General features: G+C 34.9%; 1 protein-coding gene across 11 annotated transcripts in view; it reads right to left on the bottom strand.

Annotated features, from left to right (window-relative positions):
* RBFOX1 (RNA binding fox-1 homolog 1) overlaps positions 1 to 20,497 on the bottom strand; it is a 1,234,970-nt gene that overhangs the window by 45,589 nt on the left and 1,168,884 nt on the right. For 8 of the 11 annotated variants that reach the window (XM_061991822.1, XM_061991823.1, XM_061991825.1 and 5 more), the window contains 2 exons: positions 19,918 to 19,998; positions 2,822 to 2,954 (listed from right to left, as the gene is read on the bottom strand). In XM_061991822.1, coding sequence (XP_061847806.1) covers positions 2,822 to 2,954; positions 19,918 to 19,998 — 214 coding nt within the window. The remainder of the gene's footprint in view (positions 1 to 2,821; positions 2,955 to 19,917; positions 19,999 to 20,497) is intronic. The other 3 variants (XM_061991829.1, XM_061991831.1, XM_061991833.1) reach the window with 1 other exon arrangement.

The raw sequence follows: 20,497 nt of genomic DNA, 5'->3' as shown, positions 1-20,497 counted from the left end.
CTTCTGTAAGCCAACTCATTCTCTGTGATCTCTATTATCTCTATAATTTTCCTTGACTCCTACTCCTATTGTGACTGAAATCCACAGTTAGAATTTATTTTCATTGATTAAGGATTTTTTTTTCTGATGAAAACTCTTTTTTTCCTTCTTTGATAGGTCAGAGTACACAATGGGTGAGCACAGAACAAAGCACTGCAAAGAAATTGTAAATTGTACTATTATATCAGTGAAGTTATTAATGTGAGATCTAATACACTAGGCCAAAGAAATTACTTCACAATAAAGCTTTATTAATCCAACTGTGGATCAGCGCAACAGAGGTATGTATTATTTCTGCACTGAACCATGGATTACAGAAGTTGGAAAATTGTTTTATGAATTGGGAAGTGGTGCCTTATTATAAAGCACAGGCAGATGGAGAAAATTAAACTTCACTAATATCTGAAATAAGATCCATCTAAATTATAACACAGCTTACTAATTGAAAACTTTTACAGAGCCAAGCTGTGTTAGAAAATGTACTGGCTAGCAAAGTGAGCCCTAGGTTACTAAGGGTTCATCTCAGAGAGTCAGAAATCATCAGAACAATGAGAAGAAACAAAGCATGGCTCCCTCTGAAGTCAGCTTTAAGGACAGGTCATAAAGGTAATAGGTGAGATCTATCCAATCTGTCAAACCATCCTGCAGAAAAATTTAAGACTGCTGAGGTGACCTCTTGGAACCCAGTTCAGAAACACTGCTGAATGTGACCACATTGCAAACTTCTGTATTAACTTACAACAGGAGTTCACAACACTTATACATCTGAAAGTTAAAGCAGTACAGTTTTATGAGAATATATATGTATAACCCTTAGAAATGGAATTCTTCCTGTTGAGTCACTGTACTAACTAAACTATAAAAATGCATATAACACACGTATACACACAGAGCACTCACATGTGGCCCCTTAAATTCAAGCAAATTTAATTAACTTACTGGTCTGAAAGTATTTACTCATTCTGCAAATACTATCAAGAAAAGAACTGTCGATTTCAAAACCTATATAATAACTATGTGTGATACAGTTTCTTATACAACATTATGACTTTGTATTAAACTAAGGTATTGTCTTCCTGACATCATTAACTTAGTAATAACCTATGCTGTTACCTCACTACACATTGTACGCTATGTTCAAATTGAAGAACTTCTTTTCAACTAGGTAGAGATGGAAAGAGTCCACTTTCTTTAGCTCTCTAGCCGAGATATTCAGATTGATATTATCTCTCGTAGGGTATTCTAAACTTATTCCCATCATTGCCATGTACAAATACCTGGACTAACTCTAAATGATAGTCTGGGAAACAGGAGGACACTCCTGGTGGGACACTGTACTTGTCCAAAGGTAATTCAGGCAATCTTCAAAAATCACAGTGTCTTCTTCTAGTAGCAGTAATACTGGTTTGCCGATTTAATTAATATCATTTTTTTTATTAAGCTGTACAAAACCACTTAAAATAAATAGAACATACTTTAAAAAACTACTCTGACTCTATGGCATCATTTTTATTTTCACTTTTAGAATATTTTATTTTTCTAATGTAATAACTGCCCAATATGAAGGAATGGCCAAAGTGTCTGTCTGAACTACCCCTGAAAATTTATCACAATGCCTGATGGTCTAGAGAAGCAAACTTGTCTAAAAAACAAAACGTTCTAAAAGAATAAAAGCTGCATGAAAAACTGAGGTATCTACTAAAGGGTACTCCTAATATTAAAGAAGCATGAGGATACATTTTTGTGCTACAGGCTCCCTTACAAGGGACTGTCCACAGTAAGAGCAGATGAGCTGCTGAACAGGATTTTAGTGAGGTTGGAAAGAGGAAGATCAACTTCATTCAAAAATTTTGCAAACACTTCCTGGCCCTTTCTCAGAAAGATTTGGTTGCTCTACAGAGAGGTAGTGGCATATCTACTTCAATTTTTTATGGCAAAATACCATTTTGTCTTGGGATCTGCTAAGTTTTCTGATTTTTCAAACTTTCAATTTTCTTACTAGATGAAAATCTTTTGACAATGTTAGGGCTTTTAAATATCATATACAGCATAGAAAATCTTTCTGTGTCAGCATTTACAGAGCTTCAGGAGAATTTGTGTCTTCCGTCTTTCCCTCAAAAATACACTTCAAAAACTCCAACTTCTAAAATAACAGATTATTGAGTTTCTAGAAATTACTGCTGTGAATTTCCTTCCTTTATTCATTGTTTTACTACCTGCTTTTAACAAATGTAGGTCACTGACAGTGAAATCTTAAGGTATTCTTTAAGCAAATGTACTGAAAAACATATGTCCCTGAGAGAAGCATCCCAGATTTCTGTTGTGGTAGAGATGTTAACTAGAAAAACTGAACAAAAATCAAGTAAAATAATTTTTAAAAACCATAACACCACCAAGCCTTCAGGACCAGAGACAACTTTCAGTGGATGATTTTAAGAAAAACAAGTTCACTTGATCCAACCTCCTTAATAACCAGATGTTTGCAATCATCAAAAATATATCTTTAGCTGAAACAATTTCTCTGTTCCAAAGCATTCAGTTTCTAAGAGCATTTACATAACAATATGTGACATCTGAAATGCTTAAGGCCACCAAGCGTGGCAGTACAAATTACAGTCATTTTTCAATACTCCGTGCAAGGTGCACCACTTTCCAGCATTGGGATTGGTTGCATGCTGCGTTGGTTTCTGCGGTGAGACATGATCAGCATGCACCACAGTCACAAATAGTTTGTAGCCTTTGGAGATTCATGCTAATAAGTAAAAGAGGCTGATCTCCTTACCCGCCGTAGGCTGGAATTGGAGGAGGGGGGGCTGCTGCACGAAACGTGTTGTACACCGTGCGACCTCGGCCTCTTAGATGTGCACCTCTGTAAGCAGCAGCTGCAGTTGCAGCAGGGTAGGGAAATCCTGGCACTGTGAAGAAACAGAAAAGACGAATGAATGTAAAATGTTCAGCAACAATCTCGTGTTTTCAAACAAGCATCATGTCGAGGCACACTTGCGTGTATATGAAAGCCTGTCTGTAACTGGATTAGGGAGTCACCAAATAAGTAAATTAAAACCAGAGGCCAAGGAGAGGCCTCTTGAGGTCCAAGTCTACCAGGTTTGAATTTATAATGACAGGGACACTTACATCACATTACTGTATCTGTCTTCAAAAGCTAGTCCTGCTTTGGTTAGAAGTGAAATGTTAGACCAGGTGACCTCCACAGACCTACATTACCTAGAGATTTTACCAATCAAGTAGAGATTTACTTTTGTTAAAAAGTTGATTATTAACTGGGTCTTCATTGTGTACCAAGGGAAAGAAAGATAGCAAGAGTTTTCTCAGATATTTGAGGTGTACCTGGCTGATAACAGTACCCATTATTCCTTTAAAGGCAATAGTTGCATGGCTTGGAAATATCTATCTTAAATTAAGATAATATTCAGAATCAATAGAAACAATTTAGACATATAACAAAGAAATTGACTCAGACATTTTTATATTGTCATTGTAAGTGTAAACATTAATCACCTTTCTATGCAAAATTTAAAATACTTTAATCAGAAATTGAATAGTAATATAGAGGGGTTTTCAGGGGGTAAAATATCTGTAAAACTTCTCTCCTCATAAATTTTGTCACTGAAAAGTAAAAAACCCCTTTCCACTCCACTCTGCCTCTCAGTTATTTAACCGATCCTTCATTAATTCATTTATCTTTTGCACATATATTGTTGTCCAGTGTTAGAAAAGGTATTTTTTTGAATAAATTCATCAGAGAAAAACAAATCCAGCTCTGTTGGCACTCAGGTTACTTCAATTGTGCTTCAATGTGTTGAGGTTTTTTCAGTATATAAATAAAAAGATAAAAGAAATGAATATTTCTTAGCAAAGCCCTAGTCAGAAGCAAGTAAATGGTAGTAATGATGCATAAAACAGTGTGGCTTTCAAGCCTCAAATACAAATTGATTTCAATCCACATTTATCTTTCATCTGCTTAAGCATTAAATTTTAAAAGAAGCCTTGAACTTGAAAAAGGGATTGAAAAAAATCACAACTTGCAGGCACTATTGGCTAAACATATGAAAGAAAACACTGTAATTATGGTGACTCCTCCATTACTGCTTTACTACTGAGGGTTTTGGGCTTTTCTCGGTCCTTCTCACTAAGAAAGAGGTTATACACAATAATTCTGAAAAGATTTACATGTCTGTGACAAAACAACCTTATGGCAATACAAATAAGTTATAACAGTCCCTTAGAAAAGTGCAAATACCATATTCTTATTCTATTTTCTGTAAAAACAACACATGTCAAAATCAAAACTATGAACTTCTACAATTCAATACACTGTTGACAACTTTGCAAGCAACTCCATTAAAGAAACTGAGGGATGTAAAGCATTTTTTGGGGGTAAAACAAACAGAGGCATCTGCAGATGCAACAGCATTGAAAATGGAACAGTATAAATACAATAGCCCTAGAAATATGATCTAATGCTCAAGCCATGTAACTTTTATCTTTTTTCTTCCCAAGTAAACAATCTCACATAATAAATTAGTACAATGTGTACATTGAAATGTAAAAGAGAAATTTCAGTGGACTGGTGATAGAAACAAACATTATCACAAAAAGATCTACAGGCTGTGCTGTAGTTCCTCTGATAGCCTGAACTCTCTCCTCATGCTGAAATAAAAGATGCACTACTCTAATAAAATTTCAAAGGCAGGAGTTGGCACTAAATGAAAAAAACAGAAAGGTTTGATATCATAGTGTTGATGTTCACTTAGAGAACGTATTTGTGAATGACATATGCTGGAGACTTCCCATCTTGGCTTAAAATGTACATGACATATATTTTAACTGGTCACATGTCATCACTATAATGATGTCTGTCACTTTTGTAAGATAAACAATGAAGTGGAGTAGTATTCTTCAGGTCTGTGGGAGCTATGACAAAGTTCCACAATTGTGAATAACAGGGAAAATAAGGGAAAAGGTGGCTCTTCACATCACCTCTAATGAAGCCACCATGGAACTTTGTGCCACTGGATATTATGGATGTTAAAAGCTTAATTTGTCGATGAGCAAAAAGGATGAACAAACAGTTTTCTTGCAGAAAAGTAAAGGCATTGTCTCTGGTTTACAAAAAGACTCCCAATTCTAAAAAGCTAACAGAATATTCAAAGAAGTGCAACCTACACCTTAGCTCCAGTCTTGCAACTTTTGTTGCATGTAGCTTTTGCTTCTTCCTAAATACAGGACTAGATGGAGATGTAAAATAATCCAGTACAATTATCTTTTTTAATAAGAGAAATACTTAACTTTGGTCTGTGTGCACTACAAAAATTACTCCTTTTCCCCTAGTAGATGGTCATTTCTAAAAGTCAGTTTTTCCAATAATTTGAGAGTTAATTTGCGCCTTTTAAAATAAAGTCATGCAAAAGTATAAATTAAAAACAAATTAAAAAAACAGTGCTGAGAAGACTTTGCTTAAGCAAGTGGGGAAAAATAGAGTTGGCAGTTTGGCCAAGAAAAATTGATATCTGAAACAGTGGTTATCTTAAACAATAAACCTTAAAGTCAGTATTCTGTAGCTAGCTGTAAAAAACCTCTTGTCTTTAGGGACATTCTTAAACTGCTAAGATTAGGAGAAATTTCTCTGTCCTAAAATACACTGACAAAAAATTAATGGAGTCTGACAACCTTTGAGCAGTTTGTACAACTTCTTCACTTACATGTGCTTCTGTAGTTCTCTGCATACTGATAAAAAACACACTTTCACGAGAAAACAGAAGTAGTGGCAAAGAAAACCAAAGTCTAATCTCAAGTAATGTATGGTTTCTAACAAAGTCGTGGGCTTGCAATGCATGGTCTCAAAAATCCAGCTCTAAGATCTGCTATATGGATTAATTCTTTGCAATGAACATCTACATTTGCCAATACTCAAGGCAGTTGTCTCCTTTCAGTGAGGCACTTGGGGTCCTAGACAATCTTTCTGATGTATAATGCACAGTTTGAAATTATCTTAGCAATTCCACTATACAGCCACACATCTTACACACTTGTGAAGAATGGACTCCTGATTTTCAGGAGAAACAAGTAAACATTGGTCTAATGGAAAGCAACTGGAATTGTACAGCAATTGTACAAAAGACACTGAGGATATATATGTGTGAAACCATGTGAAACTCCTAATGCAGTTTTCAAGCTTTTTTCCTTTGAATTAAAACCATCAAATCCAGCTTTCCCACAGACATATTAAAATATATATTTTGCAATAATTGAGCATTTATCCTAAATACTTATTATTCAAGGAGATTACGCCTTGGAAAGAATTACAAGAAGAGCCACCGACCTTAAATCTTTCACAGTGAATGATTGTCTAAGCAGAAATGTCACTGGAAAAGCAGGATGCCTCCATCAATGAATAAATAAAAAAGAACACAAAATTGGGTTTTTTTACTTTCTCTTATGAAAAAGTTAGAAAATCGAGTCAGAAGGAAGAGTCACCAAGCCCATAAGTGTTAACTAAATCCAGTACCCATAACACAGGCTCAGCATTCATGAGAGATGCTGAGACAAGACAGTGATTTCCACCATTTTTCAAGAATCCACAACACAAAGGATGTGTTAGAATGAAACCTTGAAGTTATACAATTGTTTTGTTATGCTTGTTTTGCATGTCCTCCTTATAAAATAATGAAACATAGAATGTCTAGAGTAAAGCAAAACTTCAGAAAGGCTTCTAGAAGTAAATAAGAGAAGGTAGAGCAATGACTGGGAATTCTGCCAGCAAGACGTATGATGATAACTAAGCCTGAGAAATACAGAACCAAGAGTGGTATTCCAAGGTCTTGCAATCAAGTGAGGTCTAACAGTAGAGTTATATATGTAACAGAATTATACCCACTCTCAAAAAATTATTTGGATCAGGCTGAAAAATCAGAGCATCTTGAAAACACATCTTAAGATTAGAAATAATCAACATGATTATATGACCCTAGATTAGATGTTCCAAAAAAATCCAACCTATATTACAGCCCAGTTGAGAATCAGTTGGTTGGGAATATATAGCCACCACAGAATTTATTTTGCTACCAGCTTTAATATCCTCAGTCCAAAATAACCAGCAGAAGTAGCACCACTAGGACACAACTGCAGAATGGACTTCATAAAAACAATTTCATCAAAAAGGCTCTCCCATTAGGAAGCATTAAGTGCTATTAACCAGACTCAAAAGTAATGAATATACTAGCCAGGAGGGGTGAAGATTTTAATGACTTACAGTTTGTAGGTTGACCTTCCTTAGTGCCTCAATGCCAAACTGCTGAAACTTAGTGAAAATAACACTGTAATGGGCTTGGAAATGTGTTTCACTCTCATCAGGGAAGCATTTGAGACAACTTCTAAACAAAAGTACCTTAAATTTATCAAAGTAATTTAATGACTGGAATTCTTGTAATCTGTGACACATAAACAGCAGATTTCTCCAAATAATGATATGAGGTAATCATATGAAGTTAAAAAAAAAGAAAAAAAGCCTTTTCTAAAGAGTATATATAAGCAAATATCAAACCAAAGAAACCATTTCCATTCTCATCAAATAGCCCCATCAGTTCTCTAGAATGAAGAGTTCTCTAGCTCTTCATTCAACTATTCAAATATGAATGAGACTAAAACAGTAACAATAACAAAATCAGTTCCTACAGAACTGAAATGTTACTTTGTCAAACTAGAAAGAGTGAAGACACTATGCAGTGGAAGTGCCTGGCTTTCCTTAATATAATAATCTAAAAGCATACAAATGATCTTGTACTACAAGCTACGTGAAAGGTATTTAGGAATGTTATCACAGTAAGATTCCTTCTTTAAACTTATTTGTTTTATTTCTATAAATAAATTATAAAGCTTTTTTTTTAAAAAAAGTATTATTACAATCATTATTGTCCATAAAATTCTCTCTTCTGGATGCACTTTGTGAACATGGAAACAATGACAAGGTATCTCCTTCATTGAAATCCCATTTAAATCTCAAATATGACATCTGGTCAAGCAACTTGGATCATTTAAGCAAATGAAAAGGCCTTTGGAATTAATGTGATTCATGTCAGAATATCAGTAAAATTTAGGTGCCTGACAATTTTAGAGAGAAAACAAATATGAGGATGAGGAAAACAAGAAGAAATTGCTCTTTGTGTTCACAGATAAAATTTAATCAAATCTTAATTTATCCCAAAAGAAGTAATATAAGCACTGGGTTTATTGATTTTTTTATTAAATGAACATGACAGGTTGGTGCATTTTCTAGGCATCATATCTTAACATATGCCTTGGAAAACAAAGACTGAAGAACAATGACAAAGCTTGAGTTCCCAAGAGGAGGAATATAACCTGGTAACAAATACTTAAGGGTTATGCACTGTGTATTAAAGTTTTAAAGCTCTGGGATAGATGAAAGGGTAGCAGATGCAAAAAACAACAGGGGGCAGATTTTGTATCAAAGCCATAAAAATATACAGCCATTTTAATGGGCAATTATTCTTTGCATTTGTGCTGTGGTTTGAATTTGTATGAGAGTGCCATATGCCTCAAGAAAGGTGTGCCATCGAAATGGATGAACAAATCTACCTCTCATCACTCTTAATCTCTATTCCTTTGCGCAAACTATCAGGTCATCCACTATCAAGTGTTTTCTAATGTTTTATGATGAAGAATTTTAATGATACATCATGTTAGAATCAGTTTATAGCTAATCTACTGCAATACATTTTAACTGTTAGAAAGGCAGGGAGACACGTTTACGTTATTCCCATAGTTCAGGAGGATCCCTGTTGTGGAAACACTTCAGAAGTGCTGGACGATAAATTGAATACAAAGAGACATAATGGGTAACATGCTGAGGAAGGCTAAGCAGAATAATCTCTGTGATATTATCTGAGATTTCAGAACCAGAAACAGGAGTTTATTCTGATGTATGCTGCATTGTGAGTTTGTGCTTCACTGTAATAATAAGTAGCAATACTTGGCCTTCTTTAAAACATTCTTTAAAGCAATTATAAAAACTGTGTTAAAGATCAAATGTGAAGATCTTTGCATTTCCAAAGTACAGTGCAAGTAAAATTTAATCTCTGTTACTATGAATTTTAACACAAAAAAGCTTTAACATAAAAATGCTTTAAAATATACACACAACACACAAAAAAAGGATTCTTAATATTGTTGCTTAAAAGATCTTTAGAAAATTCACAGTTTAAAAACAGTAAGATGAAAATACATTTTTCCACCTGTCACTTTTGTGACATGATTATACCTGGGATCTCCTTGTGAATTAACAGAACTCAAAGGAAATTTGCCAAAAATGGCAAATACAGTCACAACTGGTAACTTCTCTTTCTTTCACTCACAATCAGTTCATTTTTTCAAACACAAAATTAGTAGAGCAACAATTTCTTTACAGTTGTACAAAAATATATGTCAGCATTAAACACTCTTGTTTAGGAAGGAATAAATTTGTATTTTGGACAAACTGTTACTTAGAAGACATTCTCATTTGAAATGCATTGAAAAGGAAAACAAAAATCTCTAATTAATGTACAAGTCTAATCACTATTCTCCACATGGAAGAGTAATTTTTCACTGTTCATTTGCTCAGTGTAATCTCAAAACTGACATAACAGAAAAGCAATGGCCTATAAATCTGTTCTCATTTGTTTCTTTAATATTCATATTCCATTGAACTACAGCTGCTTGTTGCTGCAGTCTATTACAACATGCAAAACTGTCGATAAAAATATTATGGAAGGCAAGATGTGTTTCTTCATGGCTCTGTGTGCCATTTATTTTGAAAAAAAATAACAATAAATGACTCCTGGATTGTCCCTTAGTTTGCTGCACACTGGGCGATTAGTGATTAATTACCTTGCTGCAAATTGACATGGCACAAGGAAATTGACACAGCTCTGATTAATTAACTTTTTATGTGAGACAGTTACTTACAAAGCACTGAACGCTGTAATTGAATCCCTTTACACCACACTACTGCATTAAGTTTCCAGTTGAATCCAAATTAGCACAAATTTTACATAAATTTGGTGAAACTTTATAAGGTACACACTAAAAGATTAAATAAATATGTCTAGAAAGAGGACAGACAGCTGCTTTAAAACTGGTTTCAAATATTTCATCCTCAGACTTACATAAAATAAGATTTTTCCCATACCAACATGATCAAATGCATCCAAAAACCACATATAAAATGTTTCACTATAAGGCAATCTCCTATTATTGTGCTTAGTCTTACATTAAATTGTAGGAAGATACGTAAGTGTTCCAACAAAACTTCTTATTTTATTCTTGCTACCTTAAATTTTTTCCAGATCTAACTGATCTACTATTTCCACACTGACTTTGTACACTGAATTCACACCTTAATTCTCTTTATCATTTTTCTAAGTATATATGGAATTATCCCTTTTCTCTGCCCTCCTTTGTTTTACCTCTGCTAATGTGGCAATAAACAAACCATCATTGGTTTCTAGATATGTGCCAAAGCCTGCAGATGGTCTCATATTTTTTTTCTAAACTCTTATGATATGATAGTGACTGAGCATTGGCACAGGCACCATGAAGCTGTGGAGTCTCCATCCTTGAAGATATTAAAAAGCTGTTTAGACATGGTCTTAGGCAGCCTGCTCGAGATTATGCTCAACCATATCAGAAATTGCCATATATCTTATCCTTTTTTCACTGTATGACTGTAGAAGCAGCCACCCGATCCCTCAGGCATCAAGGGATTTCTCCTAACACATCAAAATATAGCAGTATGTGGAGGATAAAAATAGAACAGACAAGATGTCCAACCAAAAAGTTCCATTTAAATATAAGAAAAAACAATTTCACTGTTCAGGTGAGGGAGCAGTGGAACAGGCTGTCCAGAGGGGTTGTGGAGTCTCCTTCCTTGGAGGCCTTCAAGACTCGCCTGGACATGTTCCTATGTGACCTGATCTAGGTGACCCTGCTTCTGCAGGGGGGTTGGACTAGATGATCTCTAAAGGTCCCTTCCAGCCCTACCATTCTATGATTGGTGGTCAAATTACCTACTATGTACTTAACAGCAAAATAAGAGTACTGCATAGTTGATGTTACAAAGAATACAAATAGTTGATGTGCAAATAGTTGACATTTCAGAAAAGGAACTACTAACAAACAGGAAAAAGTCAGTGGGCAAAAACAAACAACAAAGCAAGAAGGCCATAGAGGAAAATAAATAGTAGTGGTCAGAGAAGACACATTTGATCTTAAAGAACAATCTTCAAATATAGATGATCAAACTGATCAATAACTTGCATTGTGTTTCTGGTTGTTGGACATCTACACATTCCAAGCAAACGGATAAATTCCCTTGTCTAGCTAAACATTGTTTCTTTGACAAAGTAAAAATTATATGGCTGTAGAAAAAAATAGATGAAGAGTAGAACTACTATAAAGAGGTGACAAAATTTAGTAATTTGGATGCTTATGAAAGGCAAATATATGCATTGATGAGAAGGTCTGTGTGGATGACACAAGGTTTCAGAATTATTAAACTGTAAAAAAGAACATTGTCAAAATATTCTTTGGTTGGGAACAATTTAGGCAAGAAGTGATTGAGGAAAAAAAAACCACAAGCCATAATAGAAAAACTGTAAACCCACAGAATTAACAACTTAACATCAGACAGATGGAATAATTGGAGATGTATGGTCAATTGTGTGTGCCTACCTACTAAAACTGAGTAACAAAGCGCTTTAAATGCTAAGCTAAGGAAACATCAGAAGCCTGTGTACAAAAAGAAGAATAATAAAAGAAGCCTCTCACAATAGATCCACAGCTAATGTTACCAGTCATGATGCAAAAAAAGAGACAAGGTGTAATTCTCACTACTTAGCTGCTTACAAAGAGGGGTAAGTCCAAACAATCCTATTGTCCTAACTCACTAGTTAGTCACAGGTACTGACAGTAGCCAATTAAGCCATTAAGTCTATTAATAGGAAAGCACTAAATTAGAACACATCAGATGCTCAACTGTCCTTGGTCAAACACAGTTTCTATTATATGAGCTGAAGGATACTTTTCGAGTCATCTCTCACTACCCAGGTGTAGAAGTTAAAAAAAGCCAACTGGAAACAATTTGTGATATGTCTGCCTTTATAAAACTCTCGACCATGCCAGTTCAGACACACTGCAAGATCACTAAACAGTTTAAAAGAAGAATCAGTATAAATAGCAAGGCACTTAAAACCAGATTTGCAGCATATTTACAGATTCTGAAAAACTGAAATATATCTTACTGATGACTTATTAGTCACCACTTAAAAAACTGATACAGAGAAGGTAAAAGGACAGTTATCCTGAAAATAGAGGACAATATATAGTGACAGAGAACACTGTAACAAGACTTTCAGGCAGAGATACCAAAAAAACCTCAAAAGAGGTTCACTTCACAGTTTAAAAAGGCCAATACTTACATCAAGACTATAATATATATGAAGATTTTACTCAATTGTGTTAATTCTGTATTATCTTCATAATGAGCTGAGTTAGAAGTCAGTGGAGATATCCTGCATTCAGATTTGTGTAACTTTGTTCAAAGTGAGGTCCAATACAATGGGACAAAACTGTGTTTAAAGACCTTCTACAGAAATTTCAGCATGAGATAACATGAATTTTTTTTTCTGGAAATGATAAATGATTTTTCAACCTTTTACATTTCTGTACATGGGGGTAAAAAAATCATGGAAAGCAATTAGCAAACTTCCCTTCCTACTTAATGCTGATGTCTTCTTTATTTAAACTTTTGTGTAAACCCCCTGTACTTGAACACACAGACAAGGAATGGTATTTTTCACATTATTCCTGGTTTACAACCAGATGGTTCCCCTTATATTATGAATAAAGCTAATTCATTAATTAAGGAAGCACATTAAAAGATAGTTTGACTCTTAAATGTTCAGTAATGAGTTTTTATTTTATTTTATGGAAACATTAATGATTGGGCTATTCAAATGTATGGACAGTCCTCTTTGGGGATCATTTTTACATTGTCTCACTCTTGAATCTCAGTCCTACAATGCTCAAATTGGCTTAATCCCAGAGCATCCTTGCAAAGGTACTCTACTTTTTTCCTATGAAGCAATACAAAGCAGACAAAACCACAAACGTGTAAATACAATGTACTAATAGATATTTTAATTGAGATAAAATGAGCTGCTATTCCACTCCAGTTAAAGAGGAAACAGACTAACATTTTTACATTTAATTTGGAAATACTGTAATGCAAGCGAAGTATTTATAACAGATGAATACTCATTCTTTAAACTGTTCCTGACTCATTTGTAGATTCAAAACAGTAAGCTTACTAAACAGTCTCTCCCTTACCAATAACAGTAAAATCACAACAAATAAAGTAAGAAAAAGGACAACAATAAAATTAGAACGAATTAGTCATCGATGTCATTGCAATAAAGCATATGTCCATTTGGACTGAATATAATCAATCATGTCTTACATACAAAACCCCAAAAACTATATAACAAATGCCAGGAACATCTACACTTCAGTTGCTTGGACTCAGGACACTACTATTAGAAGACTATCAACATTACAGTATAATTTTTACATAATCATATGTGTGCAACAGATTAAACCTGAAAAAGTCAATTGAATCAAGATTTCTAAACTGAATGGTTCCATTAATGACTCTGCTCAGACGTGCACATTAAATCACCTTTTATAAATTGTATTTTCCCCATGTAATCTTCAGAATATATCATATCTCACATTATCTCAGAACATAACAGAAATGTAAAAGGTCTTACATCAACCTATTAGTAATGTCACAGAAAAATAAGAGCTGGAATGTCTTAATTGAAACAAGAAACACAAAAATAATTTAATACAGTCTTTTTAATATAGTTTACTAATATTTCTAAGAGAAGTAACCTATTTCTACAGAAGAACATTCAACAGTCATATAGAACAGACAGGCTTTACATAATTTTAATTTCTATAGCACAAGTCTTCAAATGAACTAAATCCCAGTATTGGATGTGGTATTTATACTTCCCACTTATGATTGTCCTTATTTATTCCATGCATATCAACAAAGTCATGAATTATCCTCCACTTATGAATCAAAATAAAACAGCCATAGGAAAAAAAAGTCTTTTTAAAAAGTAGTACATGTGTCTGTCATACACAAGCATTTAAAAGTTTTAAGAGAAAGCATATATAAAAAACAAAATTCCCATACCATGTAATTAATACTTTAAGCTTCTGTTACAGATTTTCCTTCTCTCCTGGCATAACTCTGGATCAGTAGAATTATTAAGATAATTTAGGAACATTGCTAATGCTTTAAATAACTAAAGCATTTAAAATATTTCTTCTCAAAAATATTACAGGACCAAAGACTTCAAGGGAATTTTCTGAAACAACTGCCTTCTCACTTTTCAAAAACATCTTATCTTTGCCTTGTTGTTTGTTGGTTGCTCATAAGCTAAAATCCCAGGGCAAGGTAGTTTATTGTTTTAATATGTCTGACGCAAAGTAAAAGTATCCTCTGGTGAGTGCTTATCTGTCATATGTACTTCTGTGAAAGAAATATCAAGACAAATAAGATGTTCTGGGGCATATCACAGGATTATGAATCTGGCATTGACTGAATTCTGTTTAAAAATAATTGAAATGATAAATACAAAAAGTATCTACACTGATATTTTGAGGAAAAGAACTCAAAGAACATTGGGGTTTGAATATTTTAATCATAAAATGCTTTTACTACTCTAGTATTAAATCAAAACAAACAGTCAAGTCCATAAATAGGACAAACAAAATGAGAGACAAAAAGTACTCATAATTGAAACAGTTGAAACAGTAAAATTGTATTCTAATGACACCATAGACTATGAATGTACTTAGTATTAATTAATCTCAATGTAATGGCGTTTTCTATATTGAAATGAATAACCAGTGATCTGGAAATTCATTTAGACCATTAGGTTAATTACAGAAACTGATGGAAGTTTTATCAGACAATTACAATTAAAGAACATGAACAATGTGGGACAGATTTATAAGCTTTTGTACCACTTAAATCATCTTTCCTGAATTCCACCACCACTTCTTACAAAATTGTAATCATTAGATCAATTAAAAAAATGGGCCATCAACTTCACTTGCCCTTGAGTATGATAAAATAAAGTAAATTAATATATGATTTCTGCATTTTCATATTTTTCCTTCTTTTAATTCCATCACTTTATTGCAATATTAAATATTCCTTTTTAATAACAAATGAAAATTTATGGAAAAAGAGCATGTCTATTTTGGAGTTGAGAGGCATGCTTACTGAAGATGAAACAACTCCAACATTTAGAAAATGTAAGCCAAAACAGATATTAGTTTAAAATGTACTCATTGAAGTCAAGGCAAAATTCTGTTTCATGGGTATGCAGAACATCTGGGAAATAAAGGCTTTCATCTGTGCAACATTCTGAACAAAAGCATGTAGGAATTTACTATTGCATCATATAGTTTACTTGTTTAGTCCAGTGAACTGTCCCTTTAACACGTGCTCAGAAAAAATCTACTGGTTACACACCTGATTCAAGGAAATTTGTATTTTCTTAGAGTTAAAATAAAGCCTAACATTAATAAAGATGAAAGTTCTGATTTAGGGACTGCAAAACACTTATCTGCCTTTGAACTTTCATTAAAATTTGTAATTTTAGGACCTAGCTATGCACAACTTCAAATGTTGGGAAAATGCAATGCACAGCTGTAGGCTGGCTTCCTGCCTACACCAGCAAGTGCTCATTGAGCTCAAGAACATTGATTTGCTATTTCAGAGCACAAACAAGTTTTCTGTTGGCAGGTGCATCTCCTTTTCCATCCTCTGACATGAAAGGGCAGGGGAGGTGATCACAAAAATGGAGCCAGGCGCTTCACAGAGGCATATGCTGGGAAGACGAGACAAGAAATAAAACTTGAAAGCAGAGAGGTTTCCTCTGTTAGGACACTCAAGCATTGGACCAGATGACCCATAAAGGCTGTGCAGTCTTCATCCTTAATGTGCCCTGGTGTGGCATGGTCCTTCCAACCTGAATTATTCTGTGATTCTACACTTCATGTCTTCCTTCTTTCCCATGTTTTGGCTCTCATTAACTTCTATTGCATTCACATTTTCAGGCACTTCTGCATCATAGAAAAAATGGAGCAAATAGGTGCTAAACAGTTTTTAAAAGTTCCTGAATAAATTCAGATTCGTATTTTTGCCTTTTTTACCAACAGATACCCAGCTATATTACTGTCCTTCTAGAACACTGGTACAGAAATTTAGTGATAGAACTTTTTTCTTCTTTTGTATCTTCCTTCTATCCAGCAGACTTAATATTTTCATGGATCCTATTCTTGAGTGGTTTCAGTTTGCAAAAGTTCCAAAATATTTCTTGATACAATTCTTATTTAACAGTAGATTAAAATTTCTTCAGGATTTTAAACTTCCCTGTGGAAGCAACTAGTTTATAGAAGTGTTTTACTCAGTTTCAGTGAGATATCATGGGCTTCCAGGAAGCTTCAAGTGAACACTGGCTTACTCTAATCTTTGCTACTTGGATATATCACCTTCCAATACTTGTCTACATACTGCATTAGGATAATGAAGAACTATTTAACTGAAATCAGTTGTAGTAGTTCTATCCTCAAGATGCCAATACTGTGGGTATCTACAGTAGCCAAGATGAGACCATGAGCTTCCTTACTTTGGTTGTCTCAGTAAGGTAAAGAATCTGTCCCACCAAGGGACATGCACACATTTGCGTGGTGAAACAATGCTTTCCCAGAATAGATGGTGAAATGAAAAACTGATCCAGGTGCCATCTTCTGCTTCAGCATAAGAGAACAGATGAGGCATTAGAGACTATTGCTACTGATTTGTTCCACTGCTTGCAGAAGAAACAGCTCATTTCTTTCTGTATTACGTGAAGGCCCAGAAGTGATGGAAGGAAGTAGAGCCATGTTTCCATCTCTTGACATATTCAGAGGTGTAACTAATCACTGTACTGGGAAATGTACAATGTGATACAGAAAATATATCCTGGGGAAATAAAATGTCAGAAGGGAAAGAGTAGCTCCAAGACATGCATTTTTCTTTCTGGTTAGCCAAAGAAATGGGGTAAAAGTGCTCAAAATCATCAGAGACTGGCAGTGACCAATACAATTAAAATTCAAAAAGTTAAGTGAGAAATAAAGCTTAACAAATTAAGGAAACTATATTTTACAACCATGTTTCAGTCCTTCATTCCTTACAGAATATAACTCAGGAGCAAAAGATGAACAGTCAAGATAAAGAGAACATTTCTAAAAATGTCCTCTTCCAAATACCGGAAAATTTCTAACTGCCATTTGCATTTATGAACACTGTGTCTCTCACACAGCTTTAAAAATCTCATCTGACTCTTTCCCTTCTGTTAAAAAAAATACAAATTTTATACCTCTTAATTCTTAATATTATAAGCTGTTCTAAAATCTTACATGGTTACAACACCAGCAGTAACAAAGAAAATAATTAACAAATTACTCAAAGACAAAGGCTTCAATATTCTTAGATGGAATGATAATAGTAAAAGCATTAGTCTCCTTGAAATCAATGTTGACTTATCAGTCATCATTTCAATATTATAAACGTGGATGAAAATTGAATATAGAAGATCTGTAAAATAATAAAGAAAACATGATGAAACTCAAGCTTTATTCCTAGTAGAATATTCCTATAGAAGTGAAACTCTTTTACATTTTTATTGAAAGTTTTGTAATAAGGAGAAATAAAAAAAACCTAATTACAATCATTACTAATTGTAGTAATTTTGTATTATTAGGAGTTGTGACCCTGTGGGGAAACTACCTTTTAGCAATATGAAACACTGCTCATAATAAAAGAAAAATCATGTCTTGCAGACATATGGATTCAAAAAAATTGTAATAATTTCTACTGCAAGGGCTACCAGCAATTTCTGTTATGAAACTGTATTACACATTGCCCAGTGGGAGGCAGATAGGCAAAGTCTGTTTACTTATGTGTTTGGAATAATTGAAAACAAACAGGTGTTTGTTAGGATATCATTATTCGAGGAGCATCCCTGTAAAATAAGATTTTTCCAAGGGGTTGATTCATGAGACAGAATGGAAATAGTGAAGTATAGAGCTTAGCTAGCTGTACAATGACTATCTAGGGAATTAGTAATAGTGGGAATACTGTATGATGTAAACAGCAACCCTAGAAATAAATCTCCTAGGATAGAACTCAGTGAGATAAAAGGAGCAACAGGATAAACTTAAGAAAGGTTTTATTAGGACTAATTTCCAGGAAAATGAAAAATAAACACTGCCCCTCCTCCTCCAAAAGCAGCTCCCTAACAGCAAGATGAATTAAGACTTTGGATTTAGACTTTTTCCAGTAAAACAATTTCAGTCAAAAGACTGGTATTTCAGTCAAAAAGGAATAGTGCACTGAAAATGTACAAAATTCCTTGAGTTTCAACAAGGCCCAGTGCTGAGTCCTGCACTTGGGCCACAACAACCCCCAGCAGTGCTACAGGCTTGGGGAGGAGTGGCTGGAAAGCTGCCAGGCAGAGAATAGACCTTGGAGTGTTGGTTGGCAGTGGCTGAACATGAGCCAGCAGTGTGCCCAGGTGGTCTAGAAGGCCAAGGGCAACTTCGCCTGGATCAGGAACAGTGTTGTCAGCATGAGCAGGGAGGTGATCATTCCCCTGTACTCGGCTTTGGTGAGGCCGCATCTCAAATACTGTGTCCACTTTTGGGCCCCTCTCTACAAGAAGGACATGGAGGTGCTGGAGAGGATACAGAGGCAGATAATAAGCTAGGAAAGGATTTGGAGCAGATGAGGAATGGCTGAGTGATCTGGGGTTGTTTAGCCTGGAGAAAAGAAGGCTCGGGAGAGACCTTCTTGCTCTCTACAACTACTTGAAAGGAAATCGTAGCGAGGTGGGAGTCAATCTGTTCTCCCTAGTAACAAGCAATAGAACAAGAGGAAATGGCCTCAAGTTGTGCCAGGGGAGGTTCGGGCTGGATACAAGGAGGAATTTCTACTAAGAGCACATAGCAAACTCTGCTGCTCATCTTAATGCAACAGCAGTAATTATTACTATTTCATTCAGCTAGAGGCTTCTTATCTGACCAGATTTCAGAATGTGCATCAGTGGTACCACCAATACCACCTAAAACAATCTCAGAAGAATCATTTCTGCCTCTGAATTTTAGAGGGTTCATTGCTACTACAAAGTTTTGTAGGTAAAAATGGCTCATGGCATCATTTCAGATTGTCTTTGCTATTTTCATTAGGGCAGCTTTTTATAATTCAGAATGACCACTTTCACACAATCTTTTTCCTTTGGTAAAAAAAGATTTCACAACTATTTGCTTCCTGACACAATCAAATGGTGGCATTATAGAGGAATTTTTGTTCATTAAATCACAGTTGTGACGGGGATGGAAAAAGAAATACAACTTCACCTTCTACATAAAATGCAGAGTGCACAACAGTACCGGATTCCAAAAGATTTCACTGTTACTGTACAACTTTTGACCATTTTGATAGATCATTGCAATACAGGTTGTCTTTCTTTTTTCAAAAAAATAAAATGAAGTGAGCATAAAGATGCAACTAGAAACACTAAATCATCTCTTGACATTACTTACACGTTTATAAATATAACATTTACCTTCACAAAATGCTACTGGGAAAGTTCACATTTTTAGGGGGCTTAATTCACATTAATGTGCTTTTGTCACAAAACAAAACAAAACAAAACAAGAGCCATAACACTAGCTTACTTGTGGATGTGTATACTAGTGAACTGGGGGCACTGTACACGGGAGATCCCTCCTGGTTTGCCTGGCACAGCAGCACCCTGCCTACAAGAAAGAGAGAGAGAGTGGTATCTGGTTTTGGAACACTCAAACTAAACCTCAATTTTTATTTCAAAGCAGAAATAGAATCATAACCAGAGCAGTGCAGTGAAGCAGGGGCACTTCTTGTCCTTGGACTTCAAAGCAGAAAGAGCCCCAATAAACACATACAATTTTACATTTGAAAAAGCAAAGCACAGACATCCCCCCAAATACAAACCCCCTTTGTATCCCTCACTCAGCTGCTCTCTCGCCCTCTCTGCACTGGCTCTGAAGCAGAAGCTGACTAGTTAGTTTTGCTGCTCACAGGAGCAATCAACCCTCCTACACCACCCAGCTACTGACTTCTCATCCCCCTAACATGGGCTGATCTGAGAGGCTACTCAAGCAAACATAATAAATAAATCAAAAACCCCAAAGCTCCAATATACTGACACTGGGCCAAGTATGATATCAGTAATAGTGCTTCAATTAACACTGGTGCAAGTGGTTACTAACATATATG

Source organism: Colius striatus, chromosome 3 (genome assembly GCF_028858725.1).
Source record: "Colius striatus isolate bColStr4 chromosome 3, bColStr4.1.hap1, whole genome shotgun sequence".
In the NCBI taxonomy this organism is placed as follows: Eukaryota; Metazoa; Chordata; class Aves; order Coliiformes; family Coliidae; genus Colius; species Colius striatus.
The sequence above is the reverse complement of the archived record's forward strand: the minus strand, read 5'-3'. Positions and strand labels throughout refer to the sequence as shown.